At 43.1% G+C, this 25056-nt stretch overlaps 2 protein-coding genes across 3 annotated transcripts in view; one reads left to right on the top strand and one right to left on the bottom strand.

The window, feature by feature from the left end:
• ARHGAP1 (Rho GTPase activating protein 1) overlaps window positions 1-15452 on the top strand; it is a 36423-nt gene extending 20971 nt beyond the window's left edge. For both annotated transcript variants that reach the window (XM_069965375.1, XM_069965374.1), the window contains exons 5-13: window positions 1347-1478; window positions 3414-3500; window positions 4422-4520; window positions 6171-6278; window positions 6352-6431; window positions 7252-7329; window positions 8604-8732; window positions 10419-10522; window positions 10604-15452. In XM_069965375.1, the coding sequence (XP_069821476.1) occupies window positions 1347-1478; window positions 3414-3500; window positions 4422-4520; window positions 6171-6278; window positions 6352-6431; window positions 7252-7329; window positions 8604-8732; window positions 10419-10522; window positions 10604-10783 (997 nt within the window). In that variant the 3' untranslated portion in view covers window positions 10784-15452. The remainder of the gene's footprint in view (window positions 1-1346; window positions 1479-3413; window positions 3501-4421; window positions 4521-6170; window positions 6279-6351; window positions 6432-7251; window positions 7330-8603; window positions 8733-10418; window positions 10523-10603) is intronic.
• Window positions 15453-19542: 4090 nt separating this feature from the next.
• Window positions 19543-24176, bottom strand: LOC138787980 (SPRY domain-containing SOCS box protein 3-like). The gene is made up of 5 exons (XM_069965370.1): window positions 24028-24176; window positions 22924-23096; window positions 22473-22604; window positions 21682-21872; window positions 19543-21234 (listed from the first exon to the last, which is right to left on the bottom strand). Exons 1-5 carry the CDS (start codon window positions 24159-24161, stop codon window positions 21016-21018), a joined length of 849 nt encoding a protein of 282 aa, XP_069821471.1. The 5' UTR covers window positions 24162-24176; the 3' UTR covers window positions 19543-21015.
• Between the last annotated feature and the right edge of the window lie 880 nt (window positions 24177-25056).

Here is a 25056-nt window from a genome sequence, read left to right as displayed (position 1 = left end):
GGACAGCTGGCCTCCGCGGTCCAGGTTCGGACCACGCGGTCCGCCAGTTGAGGACCCCTGGTATAGTCTATACCACTAGGTGTCTCCCTTCCCTGCAATCTGCTGTCCACTTTCTGTTAGGTTTAAAATGTCTCTAGTAGCAGAGACACATGTCAAAAGTTTTAATATGCCTGGGTCTGGATATTTAGACTCTGACCAATTGTGAGAATGAATCAGGAAAAGTCCGGACTCCGCGCGGTCCTCTACCAGCTCTGTGTCTTATAATGTAAGTCTGAGGACGTCTCTTCACTGACACAGAGTGGGGACCGGACAGCGTACTCCTCTTCCCGCTCTTTCTCACCATTGGTGATGGTCGGAACACTCAGACTGTTCAAAACTTTTGCCATGTCTCTCTGACATATCAAAGGCTTTTTTTAATGACATTGACACTTTAAAATAACCCCTTCCTTGTCCTGCTGCTGCTGTCTCTCTTTTTTCTTTCTGCTAACATAGCACCTTGCAAACTCAGTAACCCCCTTCTGTCAATTCTTTCAGTGGAAAGGCACGGAGAGTGCAGGGTGGGGGTTTCAGAGCGGAATCTCTGCGCCGATTCCGTAGTGTGAATAGGCCCTTAGATTGTCTAGATTTTTTTTGTTCTGGTTTTTATATTTGCTCAATAAATATACATATAAAAAGAAACTTTTCTCTTTCCCCAAAAGCCCCTTTTTCAGAATAAAAAAAAAATTACTGATAAGGCACATGTGGAGGAAGAATTTAGGACAAAATGATCTATTCCTCCCCAGTGTTATTCCAGGCTACAGACAAAACATACAACGTGAAAGAAGAAGAATGTAAGAAAAAAAAACCTATTGAGAAATAGTTCCAAAAGCAAACTGTTTCCAGATGGAGCAGCAATGTGTTGTGCACAGGTAGATGGTTGCTAGTTTTGGGTTAATGTGGTGCCGACAAATCGGGAAACATTCTCTGATGCATCAGAAGGCTGTGGCCTACTTATTAGGAGCAATGTGAAATTGTCATGTACAAACTGAAATGGACCTCCGACCTTAAAGAGGTTGTCCAGGGAAAATTAACTTCTGTACCCCCCTGCAGATCTCTGTATCAGGCCCACAGCTTCGTTGTTATAAATACAGCCGTGGTTATGGAAAAAACCTTGGCTCTTTCCGGAAGCTCCATAGAAATGAATAGAGCCATGGGTCTTCAATACAAAGAAGCTGGCACCCAATATGGAGATCGGCGGGGGTTACAGAGGTTGAACCCCCCCCCCCCCCCCATGATTACTTTCTATAAGAAATTTCTAGGTGGTCTAATGTGACTGCTTCTTTTTTTTCCCTTCTCTTTCTCTGCAGGTACCTAAAGCACACATTGGACCAGTATGTTGAGAGCGATTACACATTGGTTTACCTGCACCACGGCCTGACCAGTGAGAACAAGCCATCTCTGGGTTGGCTGAGAGATGCCTATCGAGAGTTTGATCGGAAGTAAGTATGTACAGTCAATGTATCCAGGTGACCTATGATATCATGCCACCCCAAGACCTTGGCCTGTATCCGAACTCCTCAATGCCTAGCACCTTGGTGATTTTCACTGACATCTCTTAGCCCTCAAAGCCAACCACCACCTATACTGGGACCACTCCTAGAAGTATTGACCTGCCTGGAAAAGTCTTTTGGCGGAATTTGCAGACCATGGAGTCTATAGCATGGGCTTTTGATTCCAGATTCCGTAGTCTATACGAACCCTACTGCCCCATATAGTAATCTGTTGTGAATTACCCCAGCAACTTCCCGGCTCAGGCAGCATGTGTGATGTCACCATGCTACCTGTGTCGAGATGCATTGGCTCCTTCTATTACAACTCACTTCAAGGTCACAGGCAGCTTCCTGCAGAAGATAATATGGGCGGTGTGGGTGGCCGTCCAGACCACCAATATAATAATTAGCTGCACTCTCGGTGAGCCGGATCAACTGATTTCCTCTGCGTGCCAAAAATAATGGCACCATAGGCCATATTTTGAACGTGCCTGATCTAGGTAATAGCTGTGAGGTGCAGCCTCCATGGATCGGACTTGTTTCACCAAAGCATCCCGCAGATCTATCAGATTAAGATCTGGAGAATATGCAAGTCGAGTTACCACCTTGACCTCTCAGGTTCTTCATTCTAGTATCTGCATTGTAGCCCCTGGGGCATTATCCTGCTGAAAGAGGCCAATACCATTAGGGGATAGTGCTACCAGGATTTGGTCTGTGCAAGGGTTAGGTAGGTGGCAAGTGTAAAGAAACACAACAAAATTGCTCTTTCTCCTTATATATTCATTTCTTTGCAATAGTAGAAATAGTTTTTACAAAAATCTTTTAGTATTTCATCAATCACCCATGTGTAGATGGATACTCAATAGAATAGAGCGTCGTGCCCAGGGGGCTGTTAAAGTCCATGTCAGTTGTACGGCAGAGACCTCCAAAGCCGGTGGGAGGCGTCTTTACATGTCACGCGACGTTTTGGAGTAGTAATCTTCTTTCTCAAGCGTATGGTGGCAAGTGTCACAGTAACAACCACATGATACAATGACTGCAGCTTTTCTTTTTCCAATAGTGCATCCTGGTGTCGTCACAATTTGTCACATTTTCCTGCTTACAACATTAACTTCAAGACTTCACTGGTATTTTATTTTATTTCATTTGCTTTTCACGGCCCTGACGATGGCCATTTTCCTCCAAAAGCAGTACCTCCCTTTTCATCCGTTCACGTGTGGAATTTGCAGGTATTAAAATGAATGGCGCTGAATTATAATACCACACACAACCTGAGGACAGGGGTGGTGCTATTTTTGAAAGAAAGTAGCTGTGCTTTTCTAATCCTGGATAACCCCTCTAAGCTGGCGAGTCACTGTGACAAGCAGAGGATGTGCATTCAGCTGTGATTGCTCTGGAAAGTAGAGATCTGACAGAGAACACTGCTGCTAGTTTTGCCTTTGATCTGTCCTACACCCGTGGAGAAAGCTCTGCTGCACCCATTAGGGAGCCATTTGTATATATCCCACTGACATCTGCAGAAGGGAAAGGATTCCAGATGAGCGCTCTATTGTTCATCAATCACCTCTGTCTCTTACTTTCTTGCAGCAGCCTAGAATAGTTTTTTTTCCCATTTGTACAGAAATCTTAAAACCTAGAAAAGTAATAAAATAAAAAAATAGCCCACTGTGATGCTGCAATCGTCCTTGCTTTTTTTTTGTTTACTTTGTCGCAGCAATGACGTCATACAAATTTATCCATGTGACCGCTGCAGTCAATCACTGGGCTTAGCAATGATGCCTAAACATACACGTGACAGCGATTGGCTGCAGTGGTCATCTTGGTGTACGTGACATCATCAACATTAACTGGATCTCACTGTATATCTTCCCATGTTCCTTTCAGGTATAAAAAGAACATCAAGGCCTTATACATTGTTCATCCTACAATGTTCATCAAAACCTTACTGATCTTGTTTAAACCTATAATAAGGTAAGCAAAGCCAGGTTTTAATGTGAATCAAATGGATGCTCAGCACTCTTAAAAATAATTTTTACATACTGTGTAAAGAGGTAGCAGCCAAGTAGAGAATATCTTCACATCTTAAGGCTATGTTCACACTCCATATCTTTTCTATTAGTTACAGCCGTTGTTGCAAATTGTAACAACGGCCATGATTAATAGAAAAGATACATTGCATTAAAGTCAGAGGAATCCCAGCCGGCGTGTATACACATAGTATACACTCCTGCCGGGATTCCAAACGGCTGCAGGAAGAACTAATGCGTCAGGTTTTTGCGGCTGCTATTCATTGAATAGCTGCCGCACAACACTGACAACACACACACAATAATAAGTGTGGATCCGGCTGCACTTTCCATTGTGTGCTATGGTGAATTGGGATGCGGGCACACCTGAATGCACCCGCATCCCAATTCAACAGAAATTAAGTGAACTTCACTGACACCAGCCGTTCTGACACAGCCAGGTCACAGAACGGCCGGTGTCATATAGCGTGTGAACCCGGCCTTATAAGAAATCCAAATACATACATGTTATGCTGTGTTTCCACTCTGATATGTATGACAGCAATAAGGAGTGACACAGACTCCTCTGCTGCCTCTTAAGTTCATGTTGGGAACTGCAGTTCTGCAGTTCCCAGTCCCCCTGTGATTGATACAGAACAGAGACTTCCCCCGTGTACTGTATATTCTTTTTAGAATGACCAATACGCATAGGGAAGCTGCCTGTCCATATCACTATGTGCGGTATTCTCTACACAGTGAGCGGTGGTTACTTTGACTGCTCGCTCTGCAAGTTACTGGTTCTGCAATTAATAATATATGCATATCTACGTCTCTTACGACTAAGTAAAGATTATGCTCACAATCTGGTCTCATTCTTTTACTTTAGCTTCAAGTTTGGCCGAAAGATTTTCTACGCAAATTATCTGAGTGAATTGGAGGAAATTGTGAAGTTGGATCAGCTGGGGATCCCCAAGCCAGTACTCAAGTAATCATTATGATCTGTATACCTATGATGGATTTAAAGGGAATCTTATGTTTCTGGTTAGAATTTTACAGTTCATTGGAGAGAACACTAAATGAAAATCTTGTATATCCTTCTCATAAGGTTTAGTCTATGAAAGAGGCTTGTAAATGGACACCTGTCACAGTATCATAGGCATGCAGCAGGCGTTTCTATTCAGACACCTTTATACCGTGTTTCCCCAAAAAATAACACCTAGTAGAGGTTTTGCTAAATATATATGTCTCTCCCAAAAGTAAGACCTAGCAGTTTTTGTTTGGAAGCATGCCCTCTGCACCGAACACCAGGAAATGCAGCTGGAATTCTGTTTAGCCCACTGCCGTTTTCCCATACCTTCACCGTCTGTTGCAGAGCAGCTGCATGCAGGACATGAAGATCGCCACCTGCTGCCAACCCCGATGTTCCCTTCCGCAGCCATCTCTTGTAAATGTGCAGGCAAGGCATGAAGACTCCTGTCCCTGCTGCCATCCCTGTTGTCCCCTACTGCCAGATGTAGAGCTGCACACAATCTGCCATTATCCTGTCACCTTCCGCCATACCATATGCTGTACCTGCTGTGCTGTACAAGTGTGCTGTTGTGAGCTCCCCCTAGTGGCTTAAAGCTGTGCTGTGCTGTACGAGTGTGCTGTGCTGAGCTCCCCCTGGTGGCTGAAAGCTACCATACTGTACGCTCTGTCCCTGCTGTGCATGTAACATTGTGAATTCTTTTTCGTAGGTAAAAAAAAAAAACATCCCCTGAAAATAAGACCTAGCGCATCTTTGGGAGAGAAAATTAATATAAGACACTGTCTTATTTTTGGGGAAACAGAATAGTAATGTTTTGTGATCATTAAAGCAAAGATCTTTGTTTTGGTACCAGTCATCCCTTGCTACTTTCATCTGCACAGTCCCCAGTGGCTTCTCACTGTCCCACCAACCTGGATTGATAGAACTCTGCCTGTTTGGGTATAGTGAAAGATCTATTAATCAATGTTCATTATCTCTACAGCACCACCACAGAGGAGATAAACCAGACCTAGACCTAAAGGCCAGACCTAAAATCATTGTTCCCCCACCGTGCATCGCTACAGTTGAATAGCGGTGCACGGCCGGCGACCAACGATTTGACAAGCAGCAGCATCATACCCGATGATCGTTGAGCGAGGGCTGCAGGGACATCGTTACCGATGTCCTTGCAACCCTTGCAGTAATACATTACCTGTCTAGGCTTCTTCTCCGCGCTGTCTTCATCCCCGGGTCCCGTGCTCTCTATCTTCAGAATGGCCTGTCAGCTGATGGAGCGCTCAGCCAATCACAGGCAGGGACCGCCGCAGCCTGTGATTGGCTGAGTGTGGCCTGTCAGCTGACCGGCCATTCTGAAGACAGAGCGTGCGGGACCCGGGGATGAAGACAGCGCGGAGCAGAAGCCGGGACAGGTAATGTATTACTGCAAGGGCTGCAAGGACATCGGTAACGATGTCCCTGCAGCCCTCGCTCAACGATCATCAGGCCGTGGAATAGGCCCAGTAAACGAGCCGCGATCTAGCGGCCTGTGGAATAGGACCCTAACTGTAGATGCTCCAGTGAATAAATAAAGTGGGCCTGCCCTTTAACTCCTGACATCTACTTCTGTAGATACGATGAGCTGATCCGCTCCACACTGAAACCCACACCGACTGGTCAGAAAACGACTCCACCTCGGCCTCCTTTACCCAACCAGCAGTTTGGGGTCTCCCTACAGCAGTGAGTATCTTGCGAGTAGTTTTTGTGCCTCTTCTATGTTCCTGTCTCTTGTAATGTTTTGTGCTATCCACAGGCTCAAAGACAAACGCTCTGACAGCCATCAGAAGATTCCCCAAGTTGTGCAAGAGACTGTGGCTTATCTGAGGCAAAATGGTCAGTGCCTTGGCTTATTGAGTAATAACCCACTACTATTGCACACACCCTGCTCACAAACCAACTTGGACCCCGTTTTCACACCCACACTAGGAACTAAAACTAGAAAAGGGTCTGGCACATTGAATTTCAGCTGCTTAACCCTGTAGTTCTCAGACAGGTCCCTGGCAGTGGCTTACCCCTCCCCTCTCTTTTGATAACACATGAGCGTTCAAAAGTGCTAAACATTTATTTGCGTATAGGGAGATCGAGGGAGATTGCTGTCAGTTAAAATAATGGCAGCCATTAAAGGTGTACAGGCTCTTTTAAATTTATCCCGACCTGTCATGGCTTCTAGGTCAGTGTAGACTGGTCTGTGCAATGGAGAAGCACTGTTATGTGTAACTCCTTCCCAGTGACTGCTTTATAGGTGGATGATGAATGGGAAGCATTGAGTGCAAATATTTTTATGAATATCTTACATTGGAATTTCCACTTCTATGGGATAATGCTTGATAACATAAACTAGTAGTAATTTCTGCCAGACTCTAGGTATGCCTTGGCATTCCAGTTATGTTATTCTGTAATGTAAGGGCTTTCCATAAATTCAGGAGAACACACACGCACACTCCCCAAGGTTGATAGCAGTAGTAGAAATAGGAACGTAGCTTAAGCTTAGTCTTTATCTCATCCTCTTTGTGATGGTTATGAAGCATGACCTGTGCACAGTCATACAGAATATGGTGACTATGAATCATGTGTATTTTGCTGACAATCTAACAAGGAAAGAGGAACTGATTTATGAACAGATGTTGACTTTTTAATCTCTTTGCTCTTGCAGCTCTAAGCACTGAGGGGATATTCCGGAGGTCGGCCAGCACTCAGGTGGTACGAGAGGTTCAGCAGAAATATAATATAGGTAAGTATTGGGGCTGCACTATGTCCACTATAGACAATTACCCTTACCAATAAGGTAACTGCAGATGGTCTTGTTCTTGGGAGACCCAGCATTGAGCTGTAATCAGCTAAAGGAAACTGGTAGTGTTTAGATGCAACTGCAGCACCACCATAAGGAATATTAAAGGGGTATTCCCCCCCAAAAAATTTTTTGCATTAATACGTTGTCCCCCCGTAGCTTTCCATCTTTCCAATATAAAGTTATAATGGATTCTGCACAGTTTTGCTGTTATCTAGCTGCATTCACCCCCACGGATTGCAGAGAATCATCAGCTCTCAGTCCAACCCGACACGCTCCCTGCTCCTGGCCCCGACCCTCCGAGACGGCATCACGTGTCCTCAGTCCCAGCACTGTGAAGTGACTGAGAACACTGATGGGGTGGCTGCTGTTAGAGAGGGAGACAGTGATCAGTGCAGGTGTCACTGCCTCCCTCTATAACAGCAGCCACCCGGTCCCCCCCAGCCCAGAGCTCACCCCCTGTGTCCAGAGCCTCCCGGCGCACCGTCCAGCACTCGCCCGCAGCACACAGCCCCCGCCCCACAACCAACCAAACAAAGATGGGAGACGTCTCAAAATACTCGAGGGACTCGGTGAGTAAGAATAACTAGGTTTGGGAGCATTACATTTTTTTAGCTCTTGGGGGAATACCCCTTTAAGCATTACATAGCACCCACAGAAATCAGTGAGAGGTCTATGTAATACATGGACATATTGACATGATGGCTTAAAGGATCTCTGTCTCTGTCTCTCTCTCTCTCTCTCTCTCTCTCTCTCTCTCTCTCTCTCTCTCTCTCTGTACCTGTATAAACCACATCTTTGTTGTCATTCTGGTCAAAAATAGCTTTTCATCATTGGTGAACAGTGTCCTCTAGGTGGGGCTTCACGGCTGTTGTGCCCCCATCTTCCCGCCTACTTTGGCACAGTAGCCTCTGCCCCCCTCCCTGATGTCATTAGAATGGGTTGCACCTACTGAAGCAAAGCGACAGGGATCATCTCACCATCAAGCTTCTGAATGGTGCTGAGAACTGCATACTGTATATGGAAAGGGGAGTGACAATATCACTTTTAAGAGCTGAGCAGTGTTGATATCTGCCCATCTAATAGGAGTAATACATTTCTTTTGTTCCATAGTGTGGTATGTGCAGAAGACTGTAATGGCATTCTACGAGTTGCGAACTATTGATTGAAATTAAAGATACCCCCACATGATGTGATCTGTTTGTATCTGTGTCTAGGAACTCCTGTCAACTACCAGCAGTACGATGATGTCCACCTGACTGCAGTCATCCTCAAGACCTTCCTCCGGGAGCTCCCTGAGCCGCTGCTGACATTTAACCTTTACAGCTACGTTGTTGGATTCTCCAGTAAGTACAGATTTTCTTCTTTAGCAGCATTACCTAGGTAGGTATATCTGACAGAAGCAATGATCATACACATAAATGATTGTAGCTTAGGAGCATTACAGGACACAACCTCTGTGTGTCACTTTAAAGTGATGTGAGGAATTAATCCAGACCCCCAAATAGATGTTCCTATGCTTTTATTTTTTCGCCAGCCTGATACTATCATTACGAAGGGTCCTAGATTTTTTTTTAATAGTTGTTTGCCAAACGGTATTCTCTCACAGCTTCCCCATACACATGAACGTTCTGCATGGGACCCAAAAAGCAAACCTTGTAATCTTTAGGAACACCAAAACCGTATAACTCATTGTAGGAGACCGGCTCCATTTAAATTTCTGATGTCCGACTCCTGTGACTTCACATCGCACCCAGGTATAGCTTAAAATAGCAGCGGGTCTCAGGACAGACCCCATGCAATGTCAAAAGTTTACATATCTGGACAGCATTTCAGAAGTTTTTATAAATGACACTAACACTTTAATTTTTTTCTATACCCTCTACCTCAAGATGATGGAAGGAATATAATCAGGCGTTCTGGTCTGCCAGGAGACTGCTGGACTCCATATAGTAAAGGCAGGGATTGGGGATCACCAGGCCTCCAGACTCTGGAGTCTTTCTTTTTTTAGTCCTGGCAGGTTTCCCATTCCAGATAAGATGACAAAATAGGTTTTGTGTCCCATAAAATCTGTGTATGTTATGAATTGAATCATAATCACAGAATTATGGAGGTGGATGGGACAAAGGCCTAAAAATGTCATCCTCATTTAGGTGACAGGTTCCACATTTATTTAATATCAAATATTCATCTATTTTTTTCTATCTCTGGGTGAAGCAAAGACCTTGAGATAAAGGGATCTGAACTGGCTTATATGCTCTGAATAATATTTATTTGTATAGCGGATTCCGCAGTGCTAAACCGACACAGTAAACAAGTCTATTACAAAGGTCAAGCCTTGGGCAGGGAAGCTGCAGTCAGCTGTCATATTAGGCTGGGTTCACACTACGTTTTTGCGAAAAACTGATGGAAAAAACAAATGCATGTGTGTGCATCCGTTTTGATCCGTTTTTCCATTGAATTCCATTATAAAAAAAAAAGGACACAAGAAAGACACAAAAATAAGGTCGAAGTAGTGCAAACCCAGCTTTACACAGGGATTTTTTTTTTCTTTTACTGGTCAAAACATACTGATTAGAGATGAGCGAACCTTGAGCATGCTTGAGTCCATCCGAACCCGAACTTTCGGCATTTGATTAGCGGTGGCTGCTGAAGTTGGATAAAGCCCTAAGGCTATGTGGAAATCATGGATATAGTCATTGGCTGTATCCATGTTTTCCAGACAACCATAGAGCTTTATCCAAGTTCAGCAGCCGTCACTAATCAAATGCCGATCGTTCTAAAGGGGTTGCTTCATCAAGAAAACTCCTGCCCAAATATCTTTACCTCATAGATAATGGTCCCCGACATAGTGTCTCTCCAAGGCTCAGAGAGAGATCCTAAGTGGCTCCCTTTGTAAATAATGAACAAAGAGTATTGAAGAACCTCAGTGTTCTTGAAGGGTATACAGTCATAGAGATGAATATAACCCAGTCCGACTTGCATTCACATGTCCTTCTGTAACCTATTCTTTCTATACAAACCTTCCGCAGGCATAGAGCAAGAGAACCGGGTAGAATCCACCAGAGAGACTCTCAAGACTTTGCCTGAAGAGAATTATGAAGTTCTCCGGTTCCTCATATGTTTTCTAGTTGAGGTAAGGTGGATTGACGATAGTTGAGTGAGAGTATGAGCCTCTGGTCTCTGTCTCACTATCTCTGATTTGATTCTTTTCAAGGTGTCTGCTCGGAGTGATGAAAATAAGATGACAAATACGAACCTGGCTGTGGTGTTCGGCCCAAACCTCCTTTGGGCAAAAGATGTGGCCATGACCCTCAAAGCCATCAATCCCATCAACACCTTCACAAAGTTCCTGCTAGACAACCAGAAGGAGCTGTTTGAGGACATTCACTGGTAGATCAGAATGTTCTCCCAGCGACACTCCGCCACTGCCAGCCCAGTGCTGCACAGCCACCTCCACCGCATCACTGTCCCGTCCTGTTGTCTGTATGCGTGTGTATGTGGGTACCTTTATGACACATTGGAGCTGGCATCTCCAATGCAGCTTGCAGCAGCACAGAAACCCTCCACAAAGCCATCCCTCCATGTGTCTACCCAAATCTTGGCAACAGCTGATGCCTCTGGTAGGCAAAGAAGCACTTTCCCTTGTGATAGTTGTGGTAATGTTGGGCGTGCGGTGGCGTGTTGTGGCGTGTAGCCTTATTATAAATGATTGAGGGAATCTTCCCATATGACTTATGTCTATTCTTCTCTATCACTTCTATCTTGTTTTATCACCTCTTTTTACGTTGTGTACTGCCGAATGACAGATCTGACTTAGCGGACCCTTCTGTACAAAGCCTATCCCCAGTCACATAGTACAAATCTCCTGCCTGTTACACCTGGCACCCTTTGGAGAAAGTTTTAGTATTTTATTGTTAGGGTGACTGACTGCTTATGGTTGATCAGGAAGAGCCATACATAAAGAAGAGTCAACATTTAAAAAACCAAAATTGGGACATATAAATCCTGCCCCAGTAACGTCCATTTTTAAGTGTGGGTTGCACTCCCACCCCTTCTTTCGCTCATTTTTTTGGACTGTGTATAAGTATGAAGACTGTCATTTCATTCCACTCACTATATGGGGGGTTGTTCTGTCTTTTGGGATCTCCATAGGACCCATTTATTTTTATTAGTTACAGTGTTTTTTATGTTCTTTTAACTAGATTTTTATGTCCGTGTAATAGTCTCTGGGCAAAAAAAAGTAAAAAAATTCATCCTTGCTTAACGTTACCACGATAGGTTTGAATGGGAAACAAGAACCCCCCAAACACCAGGGAATTTTTCTTCTGAAGATATGTTTAACAGTAGTGAAAAGCTCAAATAAGAACACCTTGAAACAATGGGGTTACACCCACTTCGATGCACAATCTGATGAAGTGGGTGCGAACCCAGTCTCCCCTAAAATGCTTATTTTGTTTTTTTAAGCTTTTATTGAAACTTTTTCTACTACCAATAAATGTGTCAAAACCCCTCAGAGTCCTGGAGATTGTTAGAGGGCCAGCAAATGGGGCTTATGCTAACCTAAGCTTTGTGATGGACCCATTTCTGGTCAATACTCGTACAGGATCGTCCTTGCTTGGCAACCACCTCTATTCCATTACTACCCCAATGTATGGGTGATATGCACTATATAAGTTGAGACGCCCAATCTTTATACCGGTTACTCTTCTGGTAGGCACCACCTGTGTCAGTGGTATCAGACAACAATGTGCCTTCCCTCTGTTTCTTCTTCCTTGCTATTTCCTAACTTTACACAATGACTTTTCTGTAAGGCAATTGTCTTGAAACAGTCAAAAACTTTTGTGCTTTCATCTTAAAGGGGTATACTGCAAAGGTAAAAATCCAAGAAGGATAGAAAGGTGGTGAGAGCCTAATAATGAAGTGATACTTACCCGTCTGGGTGCCACTTCTCACTGTTGCCTTTTGGTCTTGTGAATCTCGCTGGTTCCTGTGTTTTCATAACCCAGCAGCAGCTACCAGCTCAGCCAGTCAGTGACTGCAGAGGTGTCTGCCTCAGTCACTGATTGGCCGAGCAGGCATTTCTCAGCTGGGTGATGATGTCACTGGCCAGGAGATACAGAATACCGGCAGGTAACTGTGAAGGGCAGAACTGCTGGGCATCAGGACAGGTAAGTATCACTTTATTATTATTTTCCCACTGACTTCTGCCCTCCTTGGATTTTTATTTTCCCCGGCATACCCCTTTTAGATGACAGCACAAAGGTTTTAAATTCTTTAAGGACTGTTGCCTTGCAGAAAAATCATTGTGTAAAGTTAAAAAGGGTAATAAAGAAGTAAAAGCAGTGAGGCTCCTTGTTGTCTGATACATTCTCCTTTAAAACCACTCCACCCCCTATCCATATGTGTGTGGTATTGCAGTTCCGTCCCTTTCACTGCAGTCCAATCCTAGACACAACCCATGGACGGTTGTGGTGCTATTCCTGAAAACAGACTTTTTAAAATTCTTTAAAAAAGGTTTCTACTGTAGGGTTTGCGTCAAACACATTCATTTATCATTATATTTGCAACAGCTTAAAGAACACTGGTGTACAGAAAGGAACAGTCACTTTATGATACAATACAAAAAAACAATGTGACAACAATTCCAATATAAACACTACATCAGAGCCTATATACAATTGTGACTGAAATTACCCTTAACAATATGGAGTCTTGAAGTTGCATTGACCATAACAAATTTCAGATCTGTCCGCATTGCAGAAAGCTGACGTTCTCTTTGTTGCCTATTGTGTTTTCTAGTCTAATGGTTACATATGTTGCCCTACACATACGCTATATGCCTGGCAGCTGTACTTTTTGTGTTACAAGTTATGATTTTGTCAAGATGTAAAGATTGAGTAATTCTCACTGTAGCGCACTGCCCAATCACTCACCAAATATAGCTCTTATTGTATTACTTTTACCTACAGCTGTTTCTACATATCTGACTCTGGGAAATCTGGATGACAACCAGTATGCCCACCATTACAGATGAATGGGGATGTTGCTTAGTTGCCCCATAATCCTGTAAATCTTACATTGTAGACATGGAGCCTTTTTACAAATTTTGCATTGGGGCCGAGAAGCCAAAATTTACACCTCATTGTTTTTTCCTAGCTGTTTTGGTAGTAAAGACTAGAGATGAGCGAATCGGGTTCGAGTCGATCCGAACCCGAACGTTCAGTATTTGATTAGCTGGGGCTGCTGAACTTGGATAAAGCTCTAAGGTTGTCTGGAAAACATGGATACAGCCAATGACTATATCCATTATTTCCACTTAGCCTTTATCCAAGTTCAGCAGCCACCGCTAATCAAATGCCGAAAGTTCGGGTTCGGATCGACTCGAGCATGCTGGAGGTTCGCTCATCTCTAGTAAAGACCTTTTAAGAATTTTTGGAGATCAAGTGATTGACAACCAAGGGAATTTTAATATTGTGTACCTAGGGGTTATGGTTTGGGATCTGGCCCTTGTGACCCATGATCCTGCCCTTTGCACATTGTGGTCCTATATATGAATACTGTTTTGTAATTTTACATGATGTTTTATTGCCAAATGTTTGCCTCGGTTGTATTGTTCTTAAATGCTTAATGTATGTTTAAGGCTTTACCTCGGAGTGAGTGACTTGCTTTATTGGAAAGTTTAGACCAATAGGCATCTTAAAGTATAGATATCCTTTTACTCTTTATACATACATGTTATCAACATATCATCAAATGTTGAGAAAGGCCTCATGTGGGAACCATAGTTCACTCTAGTGTGGTCAGTTAATTTACATATTGGGTGCCATATATCACAATATCCCCCTCTATATAATCCTCTGGATGCATACCCCTATTGAACTGTATTACTGCTATATTTACTGTATTTTATCCATGTGATACAGATCCTGAATATGATTTTGGAAGAAGTTTCTAGCCTGTACTTTCATTGAAAAAAAATTCCCTACACCTACAAGTCCCCATGGTTACAGACTACAAACAAACCCTGTGTAGTCTGATCTTGCAGGCATGGGTTACTCACTCCCTGTACAGGTTTAAGGAATCAGACTACAAAGGCTTTGTGTGTAGTCTGTTACCTTGGAGTCACGTGTGTGGGAGCAGAACAAAAATCTACAAAGTTTCTTAATTTTTTTTTTTTTTCAAATATCCTGTTCCAGATCGTGTATTTGGACACCATTGTGGGTAGGGCCCATAGCACCCACTTAGATAGTCTGTGGACATGCCCTAAATATCTATGATGGGAATACCCCTTTTAACGAAAATATCAGCCAGGAATGGGTGGTGAATAGAAGATGGAGATCTAGGGTGGTCACTTGTTGGCTATAATATCTTCAGTCATGGCCACACATGGTAATGAAACACCGCGGATGGGACACTTTTCAGTAGGGTGTCTCAAGAGACTTTCATGCTTACTGGTATTCCCTTTTGAAAGCACTATAAACAAAACCTGACCCCTTTCCCTTATAGTCGTGTCTGGGGCAGGAACACTCTATGCCAAACTGACCCACTGTTATGTCTGGCGCAAGGCCTCAGGAGGTGGAGCATGACTATGGCATGCATGGTATCCTTGTGTCATGTGGGGTCTCCTAATGCTGCCATTCTTGAGATCGGGATGGATGGGGGTCCCAAACGTTCAGCTTGTTACTCCCTATGTTATGGATAGGGGCTAACTTTTTAAATGGAAATTCCACCTTTAAGTCTACCTCCCATAATCAGAAGGGAAGCTGCAGTTCTCAGTCGGCTTATGCTTTGTGTGGGTTCAGATTGTATGAATGAAAGTGGCCTTCCCATACATTCCTCATGTTTTCCCCTCATCCTGCTCCAGGAATTGAGCCGCCGGTAGACAACATGTACACGTGTGGATCCTGGGGATTGTTCTACGTCTCCTTTATACTTCCGATCTGTAGTAGTTCTGATCTAGTGTTGATATGGTTCCTGCCTTGCACATATTTTTAGTCTGCTTGTGATTTCACATTTTGTACTTCAAAAAGAAGAGAGGAAAAAATACAATTCATGGAATGTAACCTGTGTCTGCATCTTATTTCTATACAATGTTTTTTTTTCACATGTGAGAGTTCTGATCCATAGTGGCCAGCATTTAAGTCCTTGGTTTGGTATCCAGCGTGTGATATTGGGGTAGGTCTTCTCTTCAGGTAGCGTTTCCACATTTGCGGTTTTGTTCACATAATTAAATCCTATGGGCTTCGTAATGTTGACTGTCTAGGCTTTGCCATGTAATCAGCATTACCAGGCTTCATCATAGATATTTTTCTTGTCATAAACAAAGTGAGAAAGCCCGGTAATGCTTATAACATGGCAAATCCTAAACAGTTAACTGTTCACATCAATTTGGCTTAATTATAAAAAGAAGGAAACACAACATAACTGTACACAGCCTTAGAACCATGCAGATGTATGGCAGCACATGTGCTGCTTTCACTGCAACTTATTCCCCCTGAAAGCACTAGCTCAATGATTTCTGAGGGAGGTCCAGCAGGATATGGAATCCATAGTAAGGCCATGTGTATGATGATGCTTTACCCAATATTACTCAGCAGGGAACGACAGTGTCTGTACATTCAGTAGACGGTTCATTAATTTTGATGGTCCATGTCTAATATTTCATCTTACCTGCGGTGGCGCTGCATAGAAATTCATTATTTGCTGCCAGGTCTCTCTGTATTGGGGAAACCTTCTGCTTAATTGGCAATCCTGCTTCCAAGTCTCATTCCTGTATTGTGTGTATTGTCACTCAAGCAGGAATAGGGATGGGAGGAGCGAGGAGAGCTACAGTCCTCAGCACTTCATGGGCTCAGGAATGCTTCTTCCTATAATGGAGTGCACTGTTATGGAGGCTGCCATATTGCCTGGGCTGTTCTTAACAGCATTTACTGACATACTTTACAGCCAGGCTCATGGACATACACGACAATATACAGACTCTGACCCCTTTAGATGAATGTAAAACATCATTAAGAGTGCTCTGTGTCCTGTAAAGAGGTCATTCCACAGGGAGTTGCTATTGTCTCCCCCTATCTACTGGTTTTAACATGTGGCTGCAATGCTGTACAGATCACTTTACAGCAGTACTACAGACACAAGAGAAAGTCTCAGCTTAGTTTTAGCCCCAGTGGTAGGAATGAAAACTGCAAGTTCTCTAGATTGTTTTATAATATAGATAGAAAAATTGATAATTAGAAAAATATTACCAAAAATTGTTTAACATAAAAACATTATTTAAACAATGTCATTTTCTGATGACTCTGTCCCTTTAATTGGGAAGAAATATGCAAATTAGTTCTCACTGTGTTACGTAAACCACAGTCTATTCCAAAAGGAAACGACTGAGTTCCAGTGAAGTGTTAATGTTGTTTACTTACAACCACCAGCATTGGTACAACCAGCCTAGTACTCGGAGTATGTGCTGGGTCAGGGTGTGGTCACACTTGACGGGTTTAGCAGGGAGCCATGTGCAAAGTTCAGATGTAGCATAACAGAATGTTCAGTCCGAGCTCTGATGGTGTTTACACCTAGTAGAGTCTCCACTTCATAACATGTTTATGTATGATCTTAGTCTGGTGACACGGACAGATGCACACGAATGCAGGACTTTTTTTTAGTGGATTAGTTTCTAAAGGAAGAAAAGTGTAAGAAGAAGATGGTTTATGTGCATGGTTGTATGGCAGCTTGTAGTTGTAGAACAGGGATAGGACCAGATCAGGTTATGGGAAACTTTCCTGACCTTCAAGGACAAGTCCCCGACCCATTATAATTACGTGCAGGTAAAAAAAAATTCATTTTTTTTTTGGGGGGGGGGGGGGGGAATAAAAATTAATTATATATGGATGGGGGTGTTATTAAAATACTCACCTTCCCTGAGCCCCCCACCCCACTAGAGGCCTCTAGACCCTGTGACACATGGTCAATGTAACAACTACCTGCTTGACTGACACAGGACATTGCTGTTCATGCAAGGACACGTGTCATGGAAACCAGGATGAAGCAGTGAAGCAGGAACTATAAGCATCAAAATATCCTGTTGGGGTATCACTTTTTTTCAACACTTGTTTTACACCACCTCCCAACTGTACATCTTTTTTTTTTCCTGGACAACTCTAAGGTTTAAATCTTCTTCTTAAAGGGGTTATCCAGTGCTACAACAACATGGCCACTTTTTCCCCTCTCGTCTCCAGATTGGGTGTGGTTTCAAATTCGGTTCTATTAAAGTAAATGGAGCTTAATTGCAAACCACACCTGAACTGGAGACAAGAGAGGGGGAAAAGTGGCCATATTTTTGTAGGATAACACCTTTAAGCCATACCAAATCCACCAGCCGTGACCAACAAACCCTCTCGACTTCAAAAGGGTTTGTCAGGTTTCCATTGTAGTGCCCAGCATTTAACCATTGCATTATTTTGTCCAGAATATTTGGAATAAACAACAGACTTGGATCTGAACCTAGCACCGGCACAAACTATAGGTGAGAGAAGAGGACCTGGGAAGTGTGGGAGTGGAGGAAAGGTGAGTGGGATTTTTTTTTTTTTTTTTTTTTTTGACAAACACTGGGGGTTAACTAGACTACCAGGGACATGACTGGGGGGGGTCAACTATGACTACCAGGGGCATCACTGGGGGGTCAACTATGACTACCAGGGGCATTAATAAGGGGTTAACTATGACTGCCAGGGGCATCAATAAAGGGTTAACTACAGCTACCAGGGGCATTAATAAGAGGTTAACTATGACTGCCAGGGGCATCAATAAAAGGTTAACTACAGCTACCAGGGGCATCAATAAGGGCTACCAGGCATCACTAAGGATTTACATGAGGTACAAGGGGTTAACTACAATAGCAGGGGCACTAGGGGAACAATACTTAGCCCTCCTGTGAATCCATGCTACCCCACTGATGTGCACAGTATAACTTTGAGTGCAGCGAATGATTTTATTAATGACGGAATGGCCCTGGACAGGGAAAAGGTTTCCCACCCCTGCCCTAGACTATTCAGACCTTTCTTAGATATGTCAAATACAGTAGATTCACACTTTTTATTGACATTTTTTTTTTTACCCTTTTTGGTTTTTATTTTATTTTTAATGGTGAATGAAATACATGTCCTTGTCACACAATATATTTTTGGTATTTAAAAGGGCTGGTGTTCAGTTGGATATAAATCAGCTGATTATTATTATTTTTTTTTGTGCAGCAAATAAGGACATTAATAGCACCCGCACATCATTTATAAAAGTGACACTTCTAGGCGTAGCTTATCTCTCTAATGAACAGATGAACCTCACACAATAAAATTCCCAATTCTCTCATCCGTAGTGAGAAAGTCCCACCCAACTTTGTGTATGGGTCTTGTGCTGTTGGTCCTTTATGCTACCATACAGACCTGCAGTTAGACTGGGCTCTTTGTTCGTAAAACTCCCATCTATTCTGTAACCATTGTCTTGGCTATGTTACAGTTTTTGCTGAAGTAAAAGAGACCAAAGAGAAGTATGGGAACAAATCCAAGATGGAAAATGAGGCAACGTGATGAGAAATCAGGCTGCCTGATAACACAATCACATTTCATATTTTTCTAAGCCCGGATAAAGGGGTTTTCGAAGATTAGAAAAAACTACAGCTGCTTATATAAAAAAATAAGCTCTTATAGTACATCTCTATGGAGGAAGCATGCAGGCAACGCCGCAGTAGCCGCTGATCACTACTGCGGCATTGCCTGCACGCTTCCTCCATAGAGATGTCCTATAAGAGCTTATTTGCTATATGGTTACTTCATTTTGAATGCATATTCCCTATCTATCCAGACCAACATACCATGAATAAGAACCAGTTTGGTTTGAAAGACGTCGGTCATTTTAAGCATTTACTACAATAAAATATCTGAATTTTAAAGTCAAATACAGCCAAAGTCCCCAACCTGTGGTTCTCCAGCTAGTGCAAAAATACAACTCACAGACATCCATCCCCGACAGCTGAAGGTTGTCAAAGCATGGATGGGGGTGGAGAGGGGTGCAGACAGCTGGAGACCATTGCTCTGCAGGTAAATAGCCTGACTATCCAAACTATTTGCATTGGAATTAGTAAGACCAAAGTGCAGAACAACATCGTAGTAATCATTTATTTATTATACACGTGCAGAACTGTGCAGTGATATATACAAGCAATAGTATACAATACTAAAATATCTCACACAGGAATAAATACAGATGGACAACAATCATCTATAGAAGGATCGATCAGAATCTGCTGAGGACGACTGAACAATGAAAACAGCAATCTAATCAACGGACACATAATCTCAGGGCTCTATTGGCTAACAGCAGAGAACAGTACTCAGGTCTTGGACCCCAGATCCTGCACGTCCCAAGGCACTATCCCCCTGACTGGTTTCATAACAAGGTAGTCATGGGCCATCACTTTCTATGTTGTATGTTTTACTGATTTCTCAGTGTCCCCAAAAAAATCCCCTGCGAAAGTCTCTAAGAGCAGGCATGTCAAATTCTGGCCTGCTGTGCCCTTATGTTTGGCCTGTCAAGGAAATCAATTGATTTCCTGGAGCTGGCCAATGACGCTGCAGCTGATAATAATATGGGCGGTGTAGACTGCCACTCGGACCACCAATATTATAATCTTCTAGACCACAGGCCTGCGTCATAGAAGTGAGTGAGCCGCGTTGTGGCGCAAGCAGCGTGGTGACATCATCACACACATCCTGTGGTGGGAGCGTCTTGCAGCCAGAGAAGCTGCAGTGTAGGAACCAGGATAAGTAAGTCTTGACTAGTCCCCCAGTGGGGGCACTAATTAACAAGTATATGGGGAACTACTGTGGGGGCTGGCTACAATATGGGATAATATTGGGAGGGCTGGCTACTATGTGAGACACTATTGGAAATGCTTGCTACCATGTGGAACACAGTTAGCTGCCCTCTACCTTCCTATACTTCCCATGTTGTAGCAGTTAATGATATTATTTATAATAGTGCACAGTGCTGGGAGACACACGCCGCTCTGACAGTGCCAGGAACACCGCACGCCGCTCTGACAGTGCCAGGAACATCGCACGCTGCTCTGACAATGCCAGGAAAGCTTTACGCTGCTCTGACAATGCCAGGAATGCTGCACAAACGCTTAAATAAATATCAAGCTTGGCCCTCAGCTTTGTGCAATTTTTCAGTTTTGGCAGATATTGATCTGTGGGAAAAGTTCCAGCCAAGGGACCAATAGCATGAACCACTATGGTCCCTTAATCTGAGTCCTGTCCCCTACTTGTACTGGCTTGCCGTCACATCCCACCATCCAAGACGCTCCCTTCCCATGCCTGGTAGGAGAGAAGAGTAATGTGATTCTGGAGCTGCCTCTTGGTGTCCTTAACTGCCAAGTTGTCAATTTCATAGACAATGAAAATCTCTGGCCAACATCTGCCAACATTCTGAGACGTGGCTCCTTATGCTTTACCCTTGTATCTGGCAGTTCATGGAATATTCCAATAAAACGGAACAAGGATCTTCTTACCACTGCCCTGTAGGTATCTATAGCTACTGGGGTAGAGTCTCCCCAAGCATCTCCTTACATCACAGCTAGTGTCCCAGTACATCCCAGTTCTTCCAGCTTTTCAGCTTCCACCTGACCACTGCTGGTAGAGGCAATAGATCGGCGGAGTCTATATGTGTCAGGTTACGAGCCAGCGTACTGAGACATCGCTCTTCCAGGGTGGGCAAAGTGCAACAACGTAATCCCAGGCCCAACTCTGTGCTGGGGCTGGTGGAGGACACCATGGGGAATAATGGCATCTGAACCTAAGGAGTAAGGAGACTGGTAAGTAAGGATTATGGAAGTATTGCTGTTAATATAGAGGTGGATGCAACTTGATTTGGTCCTAGAACCCCATTTAGACATAAAAGTATTTGAACAGTAGAAAAATCATCACTGCATCCCCAAATAAAACCAACGTAAAAGACCAATTGTATAGAGGAATAAACACTCCATAAAAAAGTGTCAGGTTGGTGGCTTTCCACTCCTCAGTCGTTTCTTCCATAGTCATGACGGGAGCCTACGCCATGATGTATATGACGACACACATTACACCCCAACACATTTTGGCTTTCTTACGCAGTTTGGTAGCAGCAGGACCATGAGAAGTAAGGATAGTCATAGATTGTAAAGGTTCAGCCCACTGGACCACCCCAGTATATGCCCCACCACACATACAGGTACTATCCGAGCATGATGATCTGTGACGCTACCTTGTGTAGTCCTGTGAAGGCAAGTCCCAAACTCTGTCTGTCTCTGTAAAACGTCAATGTCCCCTCCTCCATGTTCAGATGAACGCCGATTACCGTCCCTTCCTCGTAGAATGGCTCAGTGTATTGTTTGCTGTTACCACCATGCCAGATTTTGCCTTTATAGGACAGACCCCAACTGTCTTTATCCAGGCCTGGAACAAGTCACAGGAGACATTAGGAATCCAAATAGGAGTAATTTGTGAAGAATTAGAAAAATATAGCTGCTTTCTTACAAGTACAGCACCACACCAGGTTGGGTGTGGTATTACAATTTGGCTCCATTCACTTTAATGGTACTGAACTGCAATACCATACAAATCCTGAGGGCTGCTATCTCTGGGTCTTATTCTAATCTCGGACAACCCCTTTAAGGATGCCCAACATCAGGTATATCATATGGTCCTCTTTGCTATGCTTAGGAATTCTACAAATTTGACAATCTCAGCTTGTTACAGGAATCTCATGACAATAAGATTTAAGGGGTTTATCTATGCTTGGAAAAACATGGGTATTTTTCCCCCCAGAAACAGTAGCTCTCTTGTCCTCAGGTTGGGTGTGGTTTTGCAGCTCAGTTTCATTTAATTGAATACACACAACCTGAGGACAGGGGTGGTGCTGTTTTTACAAGTAGCCATTCTCTAGATAACCCCAGGTGTCTCACTGCTGAAGACCCCAATAAGGATCCACTGTGATCTAGAGTTTTATACTTAGAATTTAGATACACTATCTAGAATAGGTGAACCTCATCTTACCTAACAAGTTGAGATAGTGTAAACTTCCGGGACACAGTGGGGCTCTGCTGGTGCCAACACCAACCATTACTGATAGTCCGGATGGTGGTTCTAGAAATTCTACCTCCCAGTAATGTTCTCCTTGGAGAAAACCTAGAAAGTCCACAAACATCATTTTGAATACACTTGTATAGCAGATCTTTTCTTTTCTTTTTTTGATACAAAGCTACAAATTACCTGTATTGAGATAGAACTAAATGATAGATTTTTACCTGCCTGCGGCTACCACTAGGTGGAGCTTACTGCACACTGTGTGTTCATTGAATTTAATAAGTAGTGGTTGAAGACAATGATAGGCTAAGCAGGCATTTTCTGCATAATCAGAGGAAGTAGGAAGTGCTGATCAGTGGCGGAGGATAAGACAATAGTGTATTTTGGGTGCCTGACAACCCCTTTAAGTGCATCCTCTTACCTGTATCCCCCCGCACTGCAGAAGTACCACAGCTCTCCAAGACAGGATCTGTGTGAAAGTAAACTTCTTGTCGACTCTGAGACAGCTCTACTGATGGGCACTGCTCATTGGCTTCCCACAGCCAGTCCTCCTTCACGTACCCACATGGCATGGGGGGCATCAATGGTCCTGAACTAGATTTACAGTCAAATCATGGTGCATAAGTAAGTACAGTAGTGGTGGCACAGATCTAAGGCTGACTGGTAGGAATAAAACATCAATGATATCTGTTCTACTACTAAAACAGCACCACACCTCTCTAGGGGTTGTGTCTGGTATTGCAGCATGACTGTTAGCCTAACAAATATATGTTTGGAAAACTGACCGAATAAAATAAGTTTTAAAGGGGCTTTCCAGTGAAAATCTTTTTCTTTCAAATCTACTGATACCAGAAAGTTATATAGATTTGTAATTTACTTCTGTTAAAAAAATCTCTACTGTTAAAAAAAAATCTTCTGTTAAAAAAAGTCTTCCCATACTTATTATCTACTAAATGTCCTGCAGGAAATGTTGTTTTATTTTCAGTCTGACACAGTGCTCTCTGCTGACATCTCAGGCCGAGACAGGAACTGTCCAGAGCAGGAGAGGTTTTCTATGGGGATTCATAGAAAACCGAGACAGAGTTTCTGTCTTGGCCAGAGATGGCAGCAGAGAGCACTGTGTCAGGCTGAAAATAAAACACCACTTCCTGCAGGACATACAGCAGCTGATAAGTATGGGAAGACTTGAGATTTTTTAATAGAAGTAAATTACAAATCTATATAACTTTCTGACACCAGTTAATCTGAAAGAAAAAGATTTTCGCTGGAGTACCCCTTTAAGGATGTCACATACCTTACTAACATATACATGTGACCTGTCAATCCAGCCTTATACATAGAGAACTCTGTCATTAAAATGAAGGGGATATCTGTGACCCCAATGTAAAGAACCTTTCAAACAACTCCCTATAGCTTAGCTTCCTGATGGAGCAGTGAAATACTGGGGACCCCCCAGAATAAGGTAAAACAATGGATAACGCTATAAAGATGGGACATGGTATGCATACGCTATATATATTCTTACCTGGTGTCAGTGTTGTGTTGTCCTCCTCTGCTTCTCATGATTACTCTGCTAAGTTTCTGCTTCTCTGTTTTTCTCGAAAGTTGCGCCCATTGCTTACCGAGGAGACTCTCACTCCACCAATAGGACACGGCCATCACTCTGGCCCCCAGAGCTAACACTCTTATTGGCTGTTCTTACTATCTACAAGTCACACGTAGATACTCCCTGGGGCTTTGTCCTGTTAACCCTTGAAGCACTATCCATATGGTTACCAGTAATACAGACCAATGTGCTGCATGTAATACTAACAGTAACAACAACAATCCTAAAAATAAGCTTTCCTGTCCTGCCGCACACTGGGGATAGGATTACACAGAGAGCAGGTCTGGTCACCCCCTCCTACTCTTTATCATAGGGTCACATGAGAACAGGCTGCTTTCTGCACATTCCATTCTATATAACATACACACAATCCTCAGATTACAGACACAGCAGGACAAGGAACTTGCCTCTAAATACACCGCATAATATACTACTCACAAAAAGTTAGGGATACTTGGCTTGCAGGTAAAATTTATGAAAAACGTAAAACCTTCCAGCTCCAGTGATGATATGCCATGATAGTAGAGCATTTAAAGTGAATGTATCACCTAGATTTTCTTTTACTGATTAGAGTCAGATACTAAAACTTGTTCTTTTATTCTAATCTGTTTCTATTTTCTGGCTGTAATATTTTTTATTTCACTTTTTGTACGTTGATATGGGGGCTGCCATATTGTCTGGGTTGTCCTTAACAGCATTTAGTGACATGCTTTACAGCAAACCTCATGGATATAGATGACAATAGACAGAATCTATCCCCTTGAGATGAATGTGAAACATTACTGAGCGTTCTCTATGACGAGGTCATTTCACAGGGAGCGGCTATTGTCTCCTTTGTCTACTTGTGTCACATGTTGCTGCAATGCTGTACAGATCACTTTACAGTAGCCTCCTCTTTTTTTTTTCTTTCTTTCCAAACATTTTTTATTTTATCTGACATAGCCTCCT

Source organism: Dendropsophus ebraccatus, chromosome 4 (genome assembly GCF_027789765.1).
Source record: "Dendropsophus ebraccatus isolate aDenEbr1 chromosome 4, aDenEbr1.pat, whole genome shotgun sequence".
Taxonomy (NCBI): domain Eukaryota; kingdom Metazoa; phylum Chordata; class Amphibia; order Anura; family Hylidae; genus Dendropsophus; species Dendropsophus ebraccatus.
The sequence above is the reverse complement of the archived record's forward strand: the minus strand, read 5'-3'. Positions and strand labels throughout refer to the sequence as shown.